Genomic DNA, 20015 nt, shown 5'->3' on the forward strand with positions numbered 1-20015 from the left:
TTAGAAATTAATTAAAATTTTAAATTTTTAAATTTTAAATTTTAATATATTTAACTTGCTGGATAAAAATATCAGTGACAGGAAAATGTCCAAATATCCTGGGATTTTGACCATTGGTCCAGCCAAGGTTTCAGCAAAGCTTTCCTTAACCTACTTCTTCCCTGTCCTGTTATGACTGCAATTTGCAAAATAGAAAGTATGTAGGCTGGTTAGGAATTCTGGGAGTTGCAGTTTGAACACATACAGATGGCTATCGATCGGAAAGGTGGCATCAGACATGAAAGCAATGGACAAATGTCCACCAGTGGAATTTGAGTCCCAAGGTGGTACATATCACATAATCCCTTGTATTTTAGTTTCAGACTCTGCATTATTACTCAGAAGGTTGGGTTGCTAGCAAACACGACCTATGAGTGAACACTTCATCCTAATGCAGAGTAGGGCAATATTATAAATGTTTATAAAAAATAGTTCAAGGTTTTTAATGGGAAGAAATAGTCCTGCCCTAGCAAAACCTAGATCAAGAATATACTCCCATGCTAACTGAAAGATCACATACTAAGGTCTGCTGGATCTCTACGCTTGAAAACTTCATGGGCACCACTCAGTCAGAATTATCCCACTTCCTCCCCGCAACTGCATCTTTGACCCGCATTTCCAAGAGGATCACTGCCACCCAAAAGAACAGGCACACAACTCCCCCAGATTTGTGCAGAGGATGCACAAAGAACAGCAAACTGCAAGTAAGGCACACTGATTGTTAGGTCAGTTAGTTCTAAATGCTGTACTTAACTAAGCAATGGGAATGTAAAAGTGAGCGTATGTGTATATGTTTCTCCTAGAGTCCTAGCTGGCCAAGAATAATTCTTGGCCAAGACTGTTTTCTACTTACTGTATTTTTAATCTGCAGAATATTTTCACAGCATGGAGCTGGCCTGCCAGAGCCGGTAACACTATAGCTACACTGCTAATTAAAAATCAATAACCAGTTCCGTAATTACATGCCTAATTCTCATTAAGGTAGACATGAATTCAAGCTTCATTTGATCTTGTAAACTTTCTGAAGGTTATAGCCTTATGTTTTACTCATAAAGGAGTAGAAAACCAAGCCAAATTACCTATCAAAAAAGGCTATTTACCTTTGCAGCAGATAAAACAGAAAAGTTTCAAATGACTCTGGTCAACAGAAATTTCTTTTTGATATGGGTAACAAATTTCAGTAATAATAAACTACTTTGATGGAGTTGACAAGCAAACCTATGCATGTTACAGATCTGCATAGAAGCCAATTTAAAAACCACTACCACTGACTCTGAACAACAACAACAAAGTTAACAGATCCTATCCAGCAGTGTTGGCTTGGAATTAATAGCACTTGGCAATATATGGGGAAATCTCCTGAAAAGCTAAGCCTGAGAAGGGAGAAAGAGCCACTTAGATGGGCTGATAGCTTACAGCAAATCAAGTAATGGAATGTTCAAGCCATCAATTTTAAAAGCCCTGGGGGTAAACACAGGGGAGATACACATATACACACACACACCCCTCCTCAAATCAAAGTTGCCTGTAACTTGGCTTTCAGTACAAGCACCTACTGACACCTAGAGGCAGGTAGATAAATTGCAGGAGAAATCTTGTTTGTGTTGTTTTCCAACAGTCACTTTATTAACCTCAGCTTTAGCTCAAATGATACAGATTTAGCACAGAATGCTGGCCCCCTCAAAGCCCAATATCATATGTATTTGGATCTGAGGATTCCCATGATCCTGGTGCAACTGACTGCGGAGGATTATTAAACTGTGTGATGGAAATATCTGACATGGGGTACTAAGGCATTTAAGTAAAATCAACTTTACAGTGTGAATCACTAAGTTCCTCCATTTTTCTCAGGGGAAAAAAAAACAAAGGCCCCAAATTACTGCAGTCATTTGCAGAGCAGGGTAAAAATGGTGCAGGACATCTATGTAGATGATAAGGGACTTTGAGATAAATGGTCTGGAAAGCTCAGGGCTTTTCCTGCTAATCATGTAAACCATTCTATGCACCACTGGAACAGTTTACAGAAGCAAAACAAAAATAAGGGAATTTTTTTTTTGACAAAACGATGTATAATTGGGAAAAATGTCTTGATATGGTTACAGGACTTTAACACAAAACTGGAAGAATTCAGTCTTCTATTTTTTCTAGCTCTTCCATATCTTCTGGATCAAGACGCTTGATGAAGATCTCTGAAAAAAGGAAATAAATTTGTAGCTGACTTAGTTGGAAACACAGGGATTCCTAAGCCACTGGATTGCAGTAGGCAGATCTTCTGAAGTTTATGACACAGCATCACGTATATAACCCCACTTTCTGCCTGCCAAGCTCCTAATTCTGTTTTTATACTCTTTTGATTATAGGTAATCCTCACTTAATAACCACAATTGGGACAGGAATTTCAGTTGCTAAGCGAAGCAGTCTTTAAGCAAATCCAACCCCATTTTATGACTTTTGCAGCAGTCATTAAGCAAATCACCATGGATGTTAAGCAAGCCATGTGGCCGTTAAGCGAATCACACGATTCTCCATTGTTTTTGCTTGTGAGAAGCTGGCTGGGAAGGTTGAAAATGGTGATCACGTGACCATGGGACGCTGCAACGGTTGTAAGTGTGAGGACCGGTCGTAACTCAGTTTTTTCAGCACCGTTGTAAGTCTGAACCATCACTAAACAAATGGTTGTTAAGCAAAGACTACCTGTAAAAGAAACTGGAAAAAGCTACAAAATAAAAACACCTGTCACTAACGTAACCTTTGATTCCAAGAATGCCTCTATCCGCAGCATGAACTCTGTAGGTGTTCTAAGAAATTAAGATGGTGCATGGCTGCAGACAACGGTGTGTTTGGAAGAGTGTCCACCCCCTCAGAAAAATGCCCACCTGTTTTAAAGTTAATGATATAAGAATTATTGTCAAATTAAATGGAAGTGCCTCTTATCTTCCAAGCACCGCAGCCTTACAGTTTTCCACTTCACACCTCCAGTGCAAGCTAAAAGCTGACGAATGTCTTTCTGACTAAGGCTGAAACATTGGATTACCCACACTTGTTGTTCATTGGTCCAGTGAAAGTAAACATACTCACTGAAGTGATCCTGGATTGCAAACAGGAGGGGTAAATTATGCCTTTCCACCATATTGAAGGCCAGGCCCTTCTTTCCAAACCGGCCTGCTCGACCGATGCGGTGCAGGTAGGCCTCAAAGTCAGGTTCCTGGGTCATTTTCGTAGGCAAGGTAAAGTTGACCACAATTGTGACCTGCTTCACGTCAATGCCTGTGGAGAAACACAGATCAGGAGGATATTTACAGCTGACCTGCCTGGACAAAAGCAGCAAAAACCAAGGGTAGCTTCAGCTATATGAACTGTACCTCTAGCGCAGACGTTGGTTGTGATGAGGACTTTGTGCTTCCCATCCCGGAACTGCTGGATTACGTCTGCCCGCTGTTCAACCGTCAGTTCCCCACTCAGCAGAGACACTTGGTGCCCATCTCTTTTCAGTGAACCATACAGCCATTTAGCATTCTGGCGAGTCTGTCAAAAGCATACAGGAAGTAAGAGACACACAAAATGAAGCACTGGAATGGACAGTGTGCTGGCTATGTTTCTGATGTACTGTAATGTATCAATTTAAAACCCATCCAATACGAGTGGGTTTCAGGATGAGATGCAGTAAGTAAAAACAAGAAGGAACACATGAAGCAACCTATTACAGCATTTCACCATTCATTCTTCTCTGGTTTCTAGCAGCAACTGTTAACAGTAATGGCATTTCTGCATCAGTGTAAAGCAACTTAAAGAGCTATTCCCTCTTTGGGTGATGGGTAGCGCATGGGTATCTCCAGATTTAGTGGTGAGACATTTGCAGGAAGATACCTTAATCCAGCCAAACGCCGGCCAGGTGTAATGGGAAGAAGGAATGACCCCGAGGGATAGGAGGAAGAGCTGCTACCAAGACAACCGTCAGATAAAAGGAAGTTGAGTCCAGAGCAGAACTGTAACATGTGTAAATGTCTCAGACAAGACCCTCCCTAGTTCTACGAAGATGAAGTGAGGGAGGGGGGAAGCGCATTCAGACTTGCAAGATTCTGTTACTGTAACCTTATAATAAAAGCAGTATTGGCCTGCATGATTTGGGTTTCCTAGTCTGGTTTACCTTGAAGGGCTGACATCGAACACTTTACCTGACAGAAAATGATTGCCTGGCCAATGGTGATGCAGCCATAGATGTTGCACAGGGCTCTGAATTTGTCTTCCTTATTCTCGCATTCAAAATAGTACTGCCTGATATTGCTGAGGGTCAGCTCCTCTCGGCGGAGCTTTATTATGTTGGGCTCGGGCATCATGCGTTGTGCAAACTGTAGCACAGGCTCCTCAAAGGTTGCTGAGAAGAGAAGCATCTGGCAATCTGATGATAAAGCTCTGTGGAGAATTAAAACAACAACAACAACAGATAGTTCCAACAGACAGGGCTTAGAGAAGTAGCTATTAAATGCCCAGGTGAACTGATCTTCACGGGCCCTTTGCCAGCATTCTCTGTAAATGAAGGAACTCATTTCAAAGAGGCTGCAGCTCAGTGGTTTGACACGCAAAAGGTTTCCAGATTTGATCCTCAGCGTCTCCAACTACAGAAAATTGCCCATCAGTACGGTCCAGCGTAGGCCATATTCAGCTAGATTAAAGATGAGCAAAGGTATGTTTGGACTGAAGCATCCATGATCCCTCACTATGGGCCATGTTGGTTCAGCTGTTGGCAACCAGAACTCAGTAACATCTGGAGGTCCCTAAGGTTTACAGTCCTGGGATAGACAGAGCAATGGTCCAAAGACTCCTCTGGAGCAGAAGAGACAAGAACCTAGAAAGCTCTAAAGCATAAGGCAGGAAGACTGCACAGGAAGAGGTAAGAGATCTGGTGTAGGAATTTTAGGAAGGGCATCATATAACTGAAGCAACCGGTGACTTGGGTGATTTTGGCAGCAGATACCATGACAAATGGTATGCACCAAAAGCTGCTGCTCATTCCAGCTTCTTGATAAGCTCGTAAGCAGAAGCATCAACATGCATCCATGCTCTTCTTCCATGCTGCACGAAGCAGCATTTGTTGAACTTGGGATCTGCTTTTGCCCTGGCAGAGGATAAGAATCTTAATGACTTTCTCAATAATATCAATCCATAAAAAAGGAAGTTTTATTCATATGATCTCTATTTTTACAACTCTCTTGTGGATGATGAGTAGCAGTAAGGCAACTTGGCAAAAGTTAAATATGGAGTATTTTTAGCAAGGGAAAAGAAACTCATGTTCAGAAGCTATCTTACGAAAAGAAGAAAAACATGTTTTACCTCTGTATACGGATACTCTGATCCAGGAAATTCTGTTTATCAATCATGACATCTGCTTCATCCAGCACAAACACTTTGATCTTCTTCACATCAAGAAACCGTAGCTTAAAACACCAATCTAGCAGGGTCCCTGGTGTTCCAATTACTATTTGTTCTTCTATCAGAGTCCCCCTTTGAACTAAGAAAAACGTATTTATTTTTCCTTATGTTATAAAGAACATTATTTGCTGCACTGAAAAAAACTTAAGACTATGCAGTACTATCTTTGTGAAGTTGCTTTTCTTTGGTCCTGCCCAAAATGAGGGACATATGAAATTGAATAAGCTGGATAATTAGGAATCTTGAATCAAGTCAATTTCATTCCTAAGGAAGAAATTGGTGAGGATGTTGGGCACCTTATAGGATTGCTATGAAAGCAAAATGGGAAGATCCTAGTATGTTTATTATAACACATGTAAGAATAAACATAATTAATCTTCTTGAACACCAAAAAAGAAATGGGAGTCAAGCTGTGTTTTTGCATCTTCTTTTTCAAAAAGGCAGGTATGAAGGTAGGTATCTTGGTGCCATCCAGATATTTTGGACTGCCATCCACACCTAATAAGCCACAACTGGTCTGCTGGCTGAGACTCATAGGATTTGTAATACTGTACCGAATATAGGAAGGGCGCTATGTTGCCTACTCTGGGCCCCATAAAAACAAGCACATAGAGAGTGTGTTTGCACCATGGCACTCGCACTGTCCAGTAAGCAACTAAGAAGTCCTTCTCAATATACATGCATGTACTGGAGGCTCAGTCTGACATCTTCAGAGTACGGTTAAGCCAACATTACCAAAGCCCATGGTGGGGTACAAATAACTAAATATTGTAACCTAATATAGAAGAAAGTATTTCTTAATAAGTTTGGTTATGAGAAAAAGTAGTCATTTTCTATATTTATCCACAATTTATTGATTTTAAATTTGTTAAAATTACAAGGCTGCCCAAGGCTATCACAAATTTGGGTGGCTTACAATTTAAAACCAAATTACAACAGTACCATTCAACCAATACAAAAATCCCCAAACAATCAGACGAAGTAACATGAGCACCTCAAATACTTTCTAAGTCTGATGCAAAAATCATGTAACTCTTCAAGGAGAATTGAAAATGGAATTGGAATATTGTGCTTAGTGATTGAAAAGATTGCAGCAAAACTTAAAAACTGTGGAAGAATCCCCTACATGAAGTGGATGTGTGGTCATGAGTGTGCATTGGGGGAGACTGGCAACATTGTGTTTTATAAAATTAGAACCGAAAAGTTAGTTGGCACAACAGAGAGGATGCACTTGCATTGCAGAGAGACATCCTGACAGCCAGGGTGATGGACTTTTACTGGAGGACCCAGGATCAAGTCTATCTTCAGTCATGAAAGTTCACTGAGTGACTCTGGGCCAGTTACTTCCTTTCAGTCCAACCCACCTCACAGGGCTATTGATTAGGGGCAAAAACTAGAGGAGGGAGCATTATATATAGGAGGGAAGGTCATGGAGGAAAGGGAGGATAACAATCTAGCATATATGTAATAATCCTTACTTCTGTTGCCTCGAATAGCGTAAGTAACCCTTATGTTGACACAGAATTTTCCCATTTTCTCAACCACACGACCCGTTTGAATAGCCAGTTCAAAGGTGGGAGAGAGGCAGAGGCACTTCAAGGCAAGACATGAGAAATAGAATGAGACAACTTATCTACATAACTTGTAGCCACATTTTAAATTTAGTCTTCAACAAGTCACAGTACTATGCCAATTGCATCGACTGTTTTCACATTCATTGGTTCCAACTTCCTGGGGTGCTCTTAAACTACGCCTTGACTGTGAAGTACCTATAATATGATTTACAAAGTATCTACATCTTATCAAATCACTGTCTTCCTGTATCGTTCCCATGTTCCTTTCAAAAGTTCTGACTGAAAAAAATCTGGGGAAAAAAAATTGAAAAAAGCACAATCATAAACATAGATTATTGTGGTGCAACTCTTCTCTATTTTAAGAGGGGTGGTTTTGGATGTATGCAGTAGCACACTGGAAAGAGTCTTACCATCACACATCTGTATCAACCTCCATTACTTTTGTGACAGGTACCACTTTGTTTGAATATGCATCTGAACTTGTAAAAGAATTCTGCTTTTTTGAATTATGTTTCTGTGTGAACAACTCTAGAGCAAATTATAATAAATGTCAGATACTACCTGAGTATACACACACACACACACATACTGAGTTGGTCCAATAAAATGGTGTGCTCAGGTGAATTGTTCCATCACTACCCATGTGGCTATATCACTCACATGCACTAACATGGATGAAATATAGCAGGATGTATTCCCAAAACACACTATATCCGTAAGCTGTAATCTAGGTATGAAGAGTGGAATGTAATTCCTTATGTAGCTTATAGAGAAGAAATGAATAGGACTAAGGCATCAGTCTGGATGCACTCCAAATTAGGCCATTAAACACATGTGCCAAAAAGGGAGGGCATCAAAGTTTGAGTGGAAAATATTTTTTGCAAAGCATTAGATTCTAGTACTTTTGCTAACATATTTTCAGTCAAACTTTCTCACAGGAAAATGCAATGAAGTGGCTAAAATCCCACCAAACAGCTGATTGACTTCCACATCCATGATTTGAAAATAGCTGCCTGATGATCTTACTAACCCTACTTTCTTATCCAGGTGCATTTTAAGATGGATGTGTGCCAATTTCATGGCAGTTTCCTTTAACCAATCAGCTTCCACATTCAGTCTCTCTCAGAATTGAAACCCTCTGTGGTTAACCGTGACATGCACTTAATGGAAAGGCAAGGAGACAGGCTTATTCAAATTAATACCAAAGGTTTTGCTCACAAAACAGCATGGGTGGACTGACCTTGAAGGAAGCAGCAGGGTAGGAGCAAATCAATAACTTTTACCTGTGGAAACTGGTCCTTTGGGTTTACTCTGCTCAGCATAGCTAGAACAAACGCAGCAGTTTTGCCAGTTCCCGACTGACTTTGCGCTATAAGGTTTTGGGGTCTGAAATACAAAATTACTGTATTAACATTTGTGCAGATAGAGGGCAGCTGCCTAATAAGAGAATGGGGGATAATAAAATGATTCAATGATTTTTTTAATATAAAACAGACAAAAAGTAAAGTAGAAATAGCATTTAAGTGAGAAGTAAGGAGAGGAAGATTTCATAAAACTAAGCCTGAAAGGCTAAGAGAAGGTATTTAAAATAAATAAATAAATGAAAGTAGATAATTTCAAAGGAATAACAAAACTGAACAAGCTGAAAAGATTTCTGCTACAGAATTTCCCTATGATAACAATATTTAAAATATGTTGGGTAAAAGATATATAAAGCAAACATAAAAAAGATATCCTAAGCTGCCGATCGGAAGGTTGGCGGTTCGAAACCGCGCGGTGGGGTGAGCTCCCGTTGCTCGTCCCAGCTCCTGCTCACCTAGCAGTTCGAAAACATGCAAATGTGAGTAGATCAATAGGTACCGCTTTGGCGGGAAGGTAACGGCGTTCCGAGTCGTCATGCTGGCCACATGACCCGGAAGTGTCTATGACAACGCCGGCTCCAAGGCTTAGAAACGGAGATGAGCACCGCCCCCTAGAGTCGAACACGACTGGACTTTACGTCAAGGGAAACCTTTACCTTTACCTAAGTCTGTTTATTGTTCTGGGAACTGCCCCCCATTCCCTGCCCCCCAAAAATGTTTTCTGCATTTATCTTAACTCATTAGGAACTACGAGTCCTGTGGACCAGTTCAGCATCCTGTTTCCACAGTGATCACCTTTAAAACCCCAAGTAAGAAATGCAATATTTCACCTTCAAGGCAGATAAAATGAGATTCCCACACGTTCAAGTCAGCTAATACAAATCACTGCCTAATCACAGGTCTTTCCTGTGCTACAATATAAGCACTATCCTTCTAATTTCTTTTAAACCAACTTACGGGTCAGCAAGCATCATTGGCAGTGCTGTTTCCTGTATCTTGGAGGGCCTGTTAAAACCCATGCTATAAACACCTCGCAGCAGTTCACTCTTTCTGTTAAAACAACAAAGGGTGCAAATGTACTGGTGAACAATTAAGATAACTCAGAGTGAAACAGGAATGACTCTGCCTGGAAGTTAACCTTTCCTGACCTCTGATTACTACGAAGGGCTTCCAAAATGTGGCATGACTCTCATAACTTTGCAAAACGTAATCCTCACCACCATTATGAAAAAATGTAGAGGAGAAAGTCCAGAGCTTCAGTGGAGTATCATTAACAAGTTCAGTTCATACAAAAGTTCCATTGAAGCAGACTGCGATGCCCATTTTTATCATTTTTGCCCATTTTTATAACTGTACAGGTGGGATGAAACTTTTGAAATGCATGTACTGTACTGTCTCTTTGGATGGTCCATTCTTCTTGTAGCTTGCAATGGAATGGAAGAGCAGGAGCATGATGGGATTAATACCTAGAGGTCTTATGGATGGAAACTTCCAAGAGCAGCCTGGAGAGATGCAGAGCTTAGCTGGAGCTTTTCCTAGAGTACATTTGTCCACCCACCCACTAACGGGAGGAGGAGGAGAATACAACTGGATGGAGCAGCAGATGTCTGCTGAAAAGTTATGCTATGAACTTCCACTTCTACTCAACAAGAGTGTGCCCATGCGGGTTGTATGTAAATAAACAATATATCACAAAACACCTCATTTGAAAGAGAACAAATTCTTCAATAAAACACTTCTGCAAGTTTTTACTACCTGGAGAACATGGAGGGGTGGGGGGAGAAAGGATCTTAAGTTAAACTCTAGTTAGGAGTGGCAAAAAAAAAAAGGAGGAGGAGGAGGAGTAAATGAATAGCAAGAATAAGAATTAGAATTTCCAAATCGGCTGTTCTTAGCGAGGCAGTAAGCCATTTCCATGTGTTACACAGAATTTTAGGCTTTATTATTAGCATTTTAATAAAGGTGATATTAGCATTTTAGCATGGCATCCATGCCTCCTTTTGAAGTTTAGGAAACCATGTTTTTCATCTGAGACAAAGCCATTTCCTTTGATGTGCAAAAACTAGCCCTTTCAGGGACATCAATCAAACTATAGGGCTGTATTCCGAAGTCCTTGAGTACTGCAAGTGTTAAAGAAACACACCCAGGTGGGGAAAGAGGAGATGCAACACATTTTAAGGGTGTCTGTCTTTTCTCATGTCTAATCAATGTCTTTTAGTATTTGATTTGTTGCTTTCTGACACATCACATGTATCAAATATATGTATCATTTGTTTCTGTACTCCTTAGAAAGACTTGACCCCCCCTTAATAAAATGCCTTTTGCTTTGCCTGAAGTATTTGTGGTTCGTATATATATTTTTTTGGAGGGGAGGGCAAAAAAGCCGCTTTGCGATGGTATTGGGTGTTTCTCTCTCAAATTCAGGGACTAGGTTCTTTCCAGCTCCACACCCACTGGGGTGCTTGAGTTTTATGGGCAACAAATGTAAAAGCAACCTCATTTCTGCTAACTTCAGAATGCTGATAACACAGAGAAACCACCAAAAACCATTCAGTTCCCAGTGATGTGCAAAAAAACCATAACTGAATCAACGAGTGCCCTGAGCTACTGCAGATCTTGGAGCAATTAAACATTTCCTCACCTCTGCCTGATGAAAGGGCAGTTAAAATAAATAGCTAGTGACCTCCATCCATCTCAGATTACATGTACATTTGTTCAGTCATTTGCAAAAAAACCCCTGTATGACTGCTATCAAAGCAAGCTAGGTACAAAGACAACAATCCTCCTTAATTTAAAAACCTTGCAATTGATGATGGTGAAAGGACATCATGTCTGCATTCTTGCAACCAAACATTATCCCTGGAGGTGGAACCTCGGTTTCATGCTGCTGACCTGGCTGGAGTTAGGGAGAAGGGACATATATTTTAAACTATGCCTAAAAACAGGCACTGATGCTGTGTGTGTGTGTGTGTGTGTGTTAGGGGTGGATAAATAGAATGGTTGCTTCCAGGAAGCAAGGTGAGGTGGGATTTCTCACCAATCTGAAAGAGTACACCCATAAGCTCTGCAGAGCTACAGCACTGCAATGGGGAAAAAATCCTCGGGTTAAGAGCTAGAAAAAAATTAAATAAGCTCCCTTAAACCAGCCAATCTTATAAGAGTAGATAAATCTGCAGGTGCTTCTGAAATGTAGCCCTAACGTAGGCAGGCCCATAGCCACCACGGCCAGCAGCCCATGATAACTTCTGCCTCTGTCAAACTGCCAGTAGATCAATGACTCACCGAACAGCAAAGTAACCAATGGGTCAAAGTGAATTGTTTTGGATTTCCGTTACTCACAAATGCAGCTCTTCAAAGGTTCTTACAGAAAACAGTGGTGATCTGGGATCTTGCTGTAGAACCTCCACATGATGATAAGATTCCACTAGGGACTTCCGTATCAGCTTATTCAAGAGAGATGCTTCTGCCAAACTCACTGGGTAATACGAGAAAAATAAATCAGTTCAGCATTTTGTTTGGAAGAAACGGACTAGGAAGACAAGAGGGCACTGCTGGTATGCACTGGAACAACCCCTCCCAAGGGAAGACCCTTCTTTTCAAAACTGCCTAGGCGGTGGCTTTTGCACCAGGCTATAATGCAAGATTACGCCAAGTGCAAAGCATTGGGGCTCAGGTATTTCTTGCCCTCTTCCAACCTCCATTCCTTTTTCATCGTATCAGACGGATTATAAGCCTTAGGTGCCTTAAGCACTACAGCAGAAAGGTCAGCATAGTAAATAAAAATGGGCTTGCCTGGCTGGAGAGGAATGAATTGAAACCATTTCAATTTATTTCCTAAAGTCAAGGAGTGAATCCTTTCAACTATAATGGCTTCACAATCTCTTCTTCAAACTCATACAGTTCAGAAATCACATCTTTCCATTAGAAATCTTAGTATACTACAGTACATGGATGCCCTCATCAGTGAAGAACCTTCAAGGTCATCCTGCTGGCCAGCTTTTCTCTGGGTGTAAGAATCTATCGATCACCAGAAAATGAGCTAAGCATCAAATGGAACTGCATGTATGCCTTTGGCAAGAAAAGGCAAATGTCTCGAGAAAACAACTGCACTGCTTTTATGGCAGACTGTTAAGCAATATGGACCACTGGTCAGCAAATAAGGGTTAATCTTTAACCCATGACTGGAGTATATTCTGCTTTGCCTTGATATATAGATTCCAACATGTAAATCCGAATAAATAGCATAAGGCTATACACCTGAATACACGTAGGCTTCGGTTAACAACCATTAATTCAGCGACTGTTTGAAGGTGCAGCAGCACTGAACAAACGGTAGTTACACCTGGTACCCAAAGTTACAGCCGCTGCAGCATCCCTGCGGTTATGTGATCAAAAATCAGGTGTCTGGCAGCCTGCCTGGACTTACGACCATAGGAGTGCTCCAACGCCCCCCGCCCATCTTCCTGCTTCTCGGCTCTTCTGGCCACTCTGCCGCCTCTGCCCAGCTGACCCTCGCCGTCTTCTTCCTCCTGCTGATGAAGAGGCAGCAGCCGGCCGTGCCAGCCCTTCTTCCCGAGGCTGCATGTGCCCTTGTTGAAATCACACGCGGAAGGTGGCCCATGGCCTCGGGAAGAGGGCCCAGCGTGGCCAGTAGCTGCCTCACAAAGGGCCAGGCCAGGCACACCTCGTCAGCAGCGGGGGGAAGACGGGGAAGGCAGGCTGGCTGTGGCAGAGCTGGGGGAGTGCGGGGCAGCTGGGGCTTTGCGCTGCGGTGTGGGGCCTGAGGTGGCGCTCCTCAGTGGCAGTGGTGGTGATGGGCTGAAGCAGAGGCCTGGGGGCAGTGGCAGCCGGCTGAGACTGCGGAAGGCCCCGGGCTCTCCTTCAGCCCCAGTGCCTCTGCTACCACTGGGAGTGCCAGTGGGCAGGCTGGCCAAAAGGGCAGAGATGTGGGGAGATAGGTGGCTGGGGGGAGTTGAAGAGGAGGCAGACTCTAACCTTACCGAGGCTCCGGGCTGGGAGGGACGAAGCCAGGAATGGCTTGGATCAGGGCAGGTCCTCACCTAACAACCGGTGGGATTCTGTGAATGACAGCAACCAGGACTGCCGGGATTGTCGTTGCTAAGTGATGCAGTCATGTGACATCCCACTTTACAACTGCATTGCTTAGTGATGGAAATTCTGGACCCAATTACTGTTGTTAACTGAGGACGACCTGTACTATTTTATACGAAGAATTCCCCATATATAGAGGGCTTGCATGTCAGGAAGAGAGGCTCGAGTCTACCCTGTTTCTGTCAGAATTGTTTTTATTTATTATTTCCAAAAATAATAAACGGAGGAATTTCCACCAAAAAACGAGGAAGGAGGAAAAAAGATTTTACATGGATATTAATCATTAACTTGCTATTCAATTGGTCATTCATATCATACTATGCAATTAATCCATTACACTAAAATCAGTTTGTCTAAGATTAAAAGAAGAAACAACAAATAGCAGACTACCTGCATAGAGAGTAAAAGTGGACCAAATTACTAAATAATTCTCCAACTGAGAATAAAATGCTTCTTCAAATATGGAAAAAGGGTCAAGTTTTTAAAGGCGTATAACTGATGGAGAATGCGTTTTTTCATCTTTGTAACATCAGCTTTTTTGTGATTTTTACGTGTGCATTGTCCATTTCCTTTGGCTTCTTGTTAGGTTACATAGTAAGGGTGCATAGCATAAAACTGATTTATCAATTTTAATAGAGAGTATTCAGTGGTACCAACGTATCCTCTGTGAACTTTACATTCCTTTCCAAATGCTTCAAGTCACGCATCTCACTCATCTGGGTGTGGCTAATCACCCAGGTTAATAATTCTAAACGTGTGAACAATAAAGAAAAAAGGGATAACCCAGCTGTACAAACTTTTCCAATAAAACAATTTAAACAGGACTGCAGTTGTCTTTATCTGTAATTTTGGAAAATAATATAAATGATAAACCATTTTCATGATATCGTCAATTTTAATGGGGGGGGGAAGGGCACTTTGGAATATGTAGGAATATTTTATTACCAGGAAAGGTGCCTGCAATCTGAAGTAACCCAATCCAGACATTAACATACTACTTCAATCACAGCTAGGGCTAAGTACGGCTTGCAGTTATCCATAATCCTACCTCTGTCATCATCCTTCTCCAAGCTTGTGTTATTGCTCCCATCGCTGCCTCCTTAAAAAGAATTTTCAGAACATTTTTAGATTTGTCTGCACTGTTTTTTAAAGCTTACAGTTAATACTACTGTCCCATAAAAAAAAATACAGCTAAGAAACATTTCAAGCCAATCTAGAGATTTCTGGTTCTGAAATTTAAACAAATGCTATGAATGAACTTACAGACCCATTCGTAACTTCATTCCAGAATGGATTTTTTTCAAAGAGGGGTGAGGACAGGGCACACACTGCACTAAGCCATAACTTGCTTCATCATGATTTAATTAATAAAACGAAGTTGTGTAAATGCACAATAAATTGTAAAGCATGTTTTATAAACCTGTTGCACTTGGCAAAGGGTTGGGTCAAATGATCTCCAAGGTTCCTTCCAACTCGATTTTATGAGAACGAAGGGTTCAAAATAAAATCTCTCCATTTGGGGGCCATTTGAAAATATACAAACACATATACACACATTCCGGTACCTGCACTAGAAACCACCTACAGTACTTTCATGGCCCACCAATAGTTCCCAGATCACTGCCTGAGACCCCCTGATCTGGACAATGCATAGCTAGGCTGACCATATTTCCTTGAGACAAAAACGGGACATTGGGATGGCAAAACGGGACGGGGTTAAAAATCGGGACATTGGGATGGCAAAACAGGACAGGGCTGGATCGGCAGGTAGGAACATCTCTGGTTTTCTCAGGCTGGGAATCTTCGGATTCCTTCGTTTGCAAGAGGCAAGGCTGGACTGGAGAGTCTAGTGAACAGTTGTCCCCGACAAGCCGTTCCTCCTCTGGCCATGCTTTTATGTTCTTTTCTTCCCACCGTTTCAAGGCAGGAGCCAATCGGCTTGCCCTTTGATCACCGCCTATCAGCTGATCCCGATTTTTTCTTTTTAGGTTTCCCGCCGGGTTGAGCTGTGGTTTTCCCCCCTGCTGTTTCTGCTGAGCTCCCCCTCCTTCCACTCAAAGTCAGACTGCATTCTGACAGGTTCGCAGGAACTTTCGAATTTTTAAGTAAGTTTTTAAGAAAACGGGACAAAATGGACATTTATATTAAAACGATGGGACGGTCTGGAAATGTTAAAAAAACAGGACTGTCCCGTTCAAAACGGGACGTATGGTCAGCCTATGCATAGCAATACACAAATATTACTATAAAATAAACGATCACCATACCAACATTTCCAAGGAGCATTATTACTAAACTTATGTCTTATAGCTAGCAAATCAAATATTTCTAATACACATATTAGGGCACACAACTTAGAAAACAATGCTGTTGTGGTCTTTAAACAGTACCCAAGTGCACCTCTTACCTGTCACTGAGAAAGACTGAACATGTCTGAAATGTGTTCCATGGGCACGTGGCCTGCAAAGCTATGAGCACAAAAGACAGAGAACAAACCATCTGAGACTCAGTGGTTCTACACAGCCAATCTAATGCCAATATAGTTGCGTGTGCACATTGTGCTAAAGTGTAATTTAACCATGGTTAATCATAATTTATTAAACCTGTATGCTGCCCGACTCTCAACAACTTTGGGCATTACATGTTAGGTAGGTAGGTAGGTAGATAGAATAAGAATTGGTATGGTGTGGTAGTTAATGTATCGAATGAAAGTATTTGTATTGTATTGGTATGTAAACCAGTAAGTTTACTGCTCAGTAAAGCAGTTTAATCCATCCTCCTCCATGAAAACTCACTAGATGACTTTAAACCCCAGCCTAGTCCACCTTACAGGTTTGTGGCTGTGAGGTAAAAATGGGGGAGAAAGTGCTGCATGCATCACCTTGAGCTTCTGGAGGAAAAGCAGAATATAAATCTAAGGAAGAGGTGATGCCACAATTGGTAGGACTCAGACAACACTCTAAACCACAAAGCAAGATTTACAAGCCATGACAGATGGGTTTGCTTATCATGCTAAGCCAAAGCCATACAAAGCGTATTATGGCTTAAAGTGATATATGTATACAAGTGCATTAAAAACAACCCAGATTAGGTAAGGATGAAGCAGAAGATCCAAGCCCAAGAAAAAAGTGGAGAGGGAAAGGAGGGAAACAACAAGGTAAAATGCAAGAAAAGTAGGAACAAGATGAATGAGTTGGAGAAGTAGCAGGCTGTGTGTAATAAAAGAGAAAAATACCTAGTTATGACAACAGTGAAGGGAGTAACAGGAGTGGTACGCGGGAGAGAGACGACCAAACATGGAAAAAAACCAGATAAAGGGGAGTTGGGATACTGATGGACAAGAAACTGGGCAGTGAGAAGTACAGCCCTGGGAGGAAACAAATGAGTTTGGGACCAAAAGAAGGCTTGGGCAGCTGAAAAAGTTCTGTTGGATCACACCTACTTTGGAATAGGAGTGCAGGCACTTTTTGAAAATATATATTCACAAACTGTCCACACCACAGTAAGCATGTGTGTATTTCTTACAGAGAACATAACAAACAAGAAGCAGATCAATAAACATTAGTCCATAAATACATCCCCATCACACAATTTTCTTCGGGGGAAGCAACATTGTGTAAAGTGCAAAAATAGCAAAGCCAAGGAATTAAGGCATGAGATAAGAAAAAGTGAGAAAGAAACACAGCCAAGTCTAGTTTATATAGGACCACTGATGTAAAGCTCTCAACGGCTTCCTATAAACCCTGCTTCACACACTGCCTTTTGTTTTTACCCTTCTCCCCTCTTTTTTGTTCAGGATTTCATCAACTCTACCCAACTACAACTTTCTTGATCTTTATTTATTTCAATTCAGAGGGCACCCAATCTGAAGCAACCCTGGGTAGCTTACACTTTAAAAAGCAAGAATAAAGAGATTGAGTATGTCTAGGGAGTGGGGGAACCACATATACAGTATAACACACCATAAAACATCCCACAAGGTCTCAAAACCTACCCTTCCCCAAGGCCTGAGAAAAAAGCCAGGTTTTCAAGGACTTTTGGAATATCAGGGTGAGAACCATTCAAATCTCGGGGGGGGGGGTGGATACTGATCTAGAGGTCAGGCGTCACAACAGAGGAGGATCCCCTTTGTCTTGACCCATTCATTCAGAGTCCACTGGAGCTGGGCAGCCAATAAATTTAAATAATAGTAATTCTCCCTTCATATATTGGTTTTACAATTCGATCCTCATCCCTTTTATATGACCATACCACCTCAATGACTTGATATTCAAACCACATTTACTGACCACCAATTTTGATGCTCTGTTCTTATTCTGGCACCCACACACATTCCCTTTGCATTCAATGTATGGAAGTGCAGAACCCCTTATGTGTAAGCACTGAACAGTCCAGGGATGTCGACATTTTGGCCCCAATGCTGAAGAGGAACAACACAATGGCGATTTGTCTCAAGGCATCAGCCACAGAAGCAGCACAGGTAGTCCTTGTTTAGAGACCACAATTGGGACCAGCAACTAGATTGTTAAGCAAATCGGTCACTAGGTGAAAGCATGATTGTGCTTATGATCTGACTTCACCTTTCCCTTGCTTTACAGACCTGCGAAGGTTGTAAAAGTGAGGATTAGTTGTAAAGTTACTTTTTCATCACTGTTGTAACTGCCAACAGTCACTAAACGAGGCAGTGGCTAAACAAGGGCTACCTATAATCAATTTGGAGAACACAATTAAAATACATACTAAACTTTAAAATAATTGCATAGCATGGGGCAAGGCTGAATCAATAAAGGAGAGGGGGCAATGCCAAAAATTTTGGAAACATCATAGAGTGGAAGAATAATCCTCATCTGGAATGCTTTGATGAGGAACTATAGTTACTTTGAATAAATAAGTAAACAAGAAAGCATCCAACGGAAGGCTTATCCACACTCATAAGTCGAATTCCTCAATTCGAACCCCCTTGGACAGAAGCACTATACCTGTCAGTAACTGAGGAGTAAGCAGCACCAAAGCTGCTTTTGTGTGAAGAAAAACTGAGAGCGCAAAACTAACGGATCTTAGATCTAATCCAGCCAGTTGTTTTTAACCGGCCAGTTTCACCCCCAGCAGGAGGCGTAACCTTAAGAGCACAGGCAGAAGGAACAGCAGAGCCTCTGGGCGTGTGCAAACAGCCCACTACTCCCCCGCCACTACTCAGATGTAGGTTTGAGGCGCTTTCCCCAAATGCCCACCTTTAGAAGTTGGAGAGTGGGGAAAGCGCTTTGCGGCGGGGGAACCGAAGCCCGAGAGGAGGCAAAGGACTAAAGTGAGGGAAGGGGCGCTAGTCCCTCGCTTCTCTTACTTTCTCTTGCACGGCCCGGACGCTCCCCTCGGGCCTCCCCACAAGCTCACTCCCTAAGCAGCTCGGCCTCGCCCACATCTCGCCCTCCGCCCCGAGACGAGCCGGCAGCCCCGCCGCCGCTGACAACCACCGGCCTCGCCGCGGATGCAGAAAGAGGCGGGGCGACGAGGGCAAGGCCGATCAGTATTTATGACGCGGGGTGGAGCGACCGCGCCGTTGCTGTGGAGATCGCAGAGCGGGGCGGGGCCTCGCTCGCCTCCCACGTGCTTGGGGGGGCACTTTGCCCGCCCTCCTGGAGGCTGCTGTGGGGCGCCCAGTTCTTTTTGGGCGGGGTGGGGGAGATGCGGATGACGTCGGTCCTTAACGTTCACCAGCGGCCGAGGCGGGGATGAGAGCCTCTTGACCGGAAAGACTCCACTTCTCAGAAACCTCCGCTCTACATTTTGGATAGGGGCAGGACGCGTCACTTCCTGTGTGGAGGTTGCCTGCGGGACGGCGCCCGGCGCTGCTCGCCTTCAACGCACGTGAGCGTGAAAAGCGCCGCAGAGGTAGGAGCGGGGCCTCGCGCGGCGTGTTGCGGAGGATCACCCGCGAGCCTTTGCAGTGTTCACGGGGGCGTAGCGTTGTTCGATGAGCTTTGCTGTTGGTACCTTGGGGACACGGGGGGATCTCTTTGTGTGGCTCAGCTTCTCAAGCTAGCACCCACAGCATATTGCAGCGCCTCTCAACCTTGACCGCTTTAAGACGGGAGGACTTCAACTCCCAGAATTCCTCAGGCTTGGCAGGGATGGCCATGCTGGCTGACATCTGAAAGCAACAGGGCACAGCTAGTGGCCTGCATGCCACCTTTAAAGGGATATACCACTTATGCAAGTTTGTCATGCACTAGCCTTACTCTATACCCCCAGAGGGGCACCCACAGCCCTTTGTTTCCATAGTCCTAGCTGTGAAATGTACTTTTATAGAAGGGAGCAGCTTTGCTTACCCTTATTACTCTTAAAATAAACGCAAAACTTTTAAGTCAGCCATGATGTGTTATACAAAATGCTTTTATAACTCCTTAAAAAGTTTTAACATCCATCTGGGACATTTTGTGGCTTATGGCACAATGCTTTAGTAATTAAAACAGGTCTTTTTCATTTACCCCTATTCTGAAAA

At 42.6% G+C, this 20015-nt stretch overlaps 1 protein-coding gene across 3 annotated transcripts; it reads right to left on the minus strand.

The window, feature by feature from the left end:
* Nucleotides 1-1634: 1634 nt before the first annotated feature.
* On the minus strand, nt 1635-18961 carry DDX25 (DEAD-box helicase 25). 3 transcript variants are annotated; one of them, XM_063311134.1, is made up of 12 exons: nt 18858-18961; nt 15924-15984; nt 14565-14615; nt 11744-11879; nt 9362-9454; nt 8327-8429; nt 6948-7062; nt 5371-5548; nt 4215-4452; nt 3402-3564; nt 3118-3306; nt 1635-2228 (listed from the first exon to the last, which is right to left on the minus strand). In XM_063311134.1, exons 1-12 carry the CDS (start codon nt 18933-18935, stop codon nt 2167-2169), a joined length of 1467 nt encoding a protein of 488 aa, XP_063167204.1. In that variant the 5' UTR covers nt 18936-18961; the 3' UTR covers nt 1635-2166. The 3 variants fall into 3 exon arrangements, with proteins under 3 accessions (XP_063167204.1, XP_063167206.1, XP_063167205.1); XM_063311136.1 differs by lacking the exon at nt 15924-15984 and having other exon boundaries at nt 11770-11879; nt 18858-18876; XM_063311135.1 differs by lacking the exon at nt 18858-18961 and having other exon boundaries at nt 11770-11879; nt 15924-16074.
* Between the last annotated feature and the right edge of the window lie 1054 nt (nt 18962-20015).

The sequence above is a fragment of the Candoia aspera genome, chromosome 9 (genome assembly GCF_035149785.1).
Source record: "Candoia aspera isolate rCanAsp1 chromosome 9, rCanAsp1.hap2, whole genome shotgun sequence".
Lineage (NCBI taxonomy): Eukaryota > Metazoa > Chordata > Lepidosauria > Squamata > Boidae > Candoia > Candoia aspera.

Excerpts from the sequence above, each read along its gene's own strand:
- DDX25 (XM_063311134.1), bottom strand. The coding sequence starts at position 18,935 with ATGTGGGCGAGGCCGAGCTGCTTAGGGAGTGAGCTTGTGGGGAGGCCC. Across the intron at positions 5,549-6,947 it reads CGCTATTCGAGGCAACAGAA|TTCAAAGGGGGACTCTGATA; the intron begins GTAAGGATTATT and ends CGTTTTTCTTAG. Across the intron at positions 3,307-3,401 it reads AACCAACGTCTGCGCTAGAG|GCATTGACGTGAAGCAGGTC; the intron begins GTACAGTTCATA and ends GTTTCTCCACAG.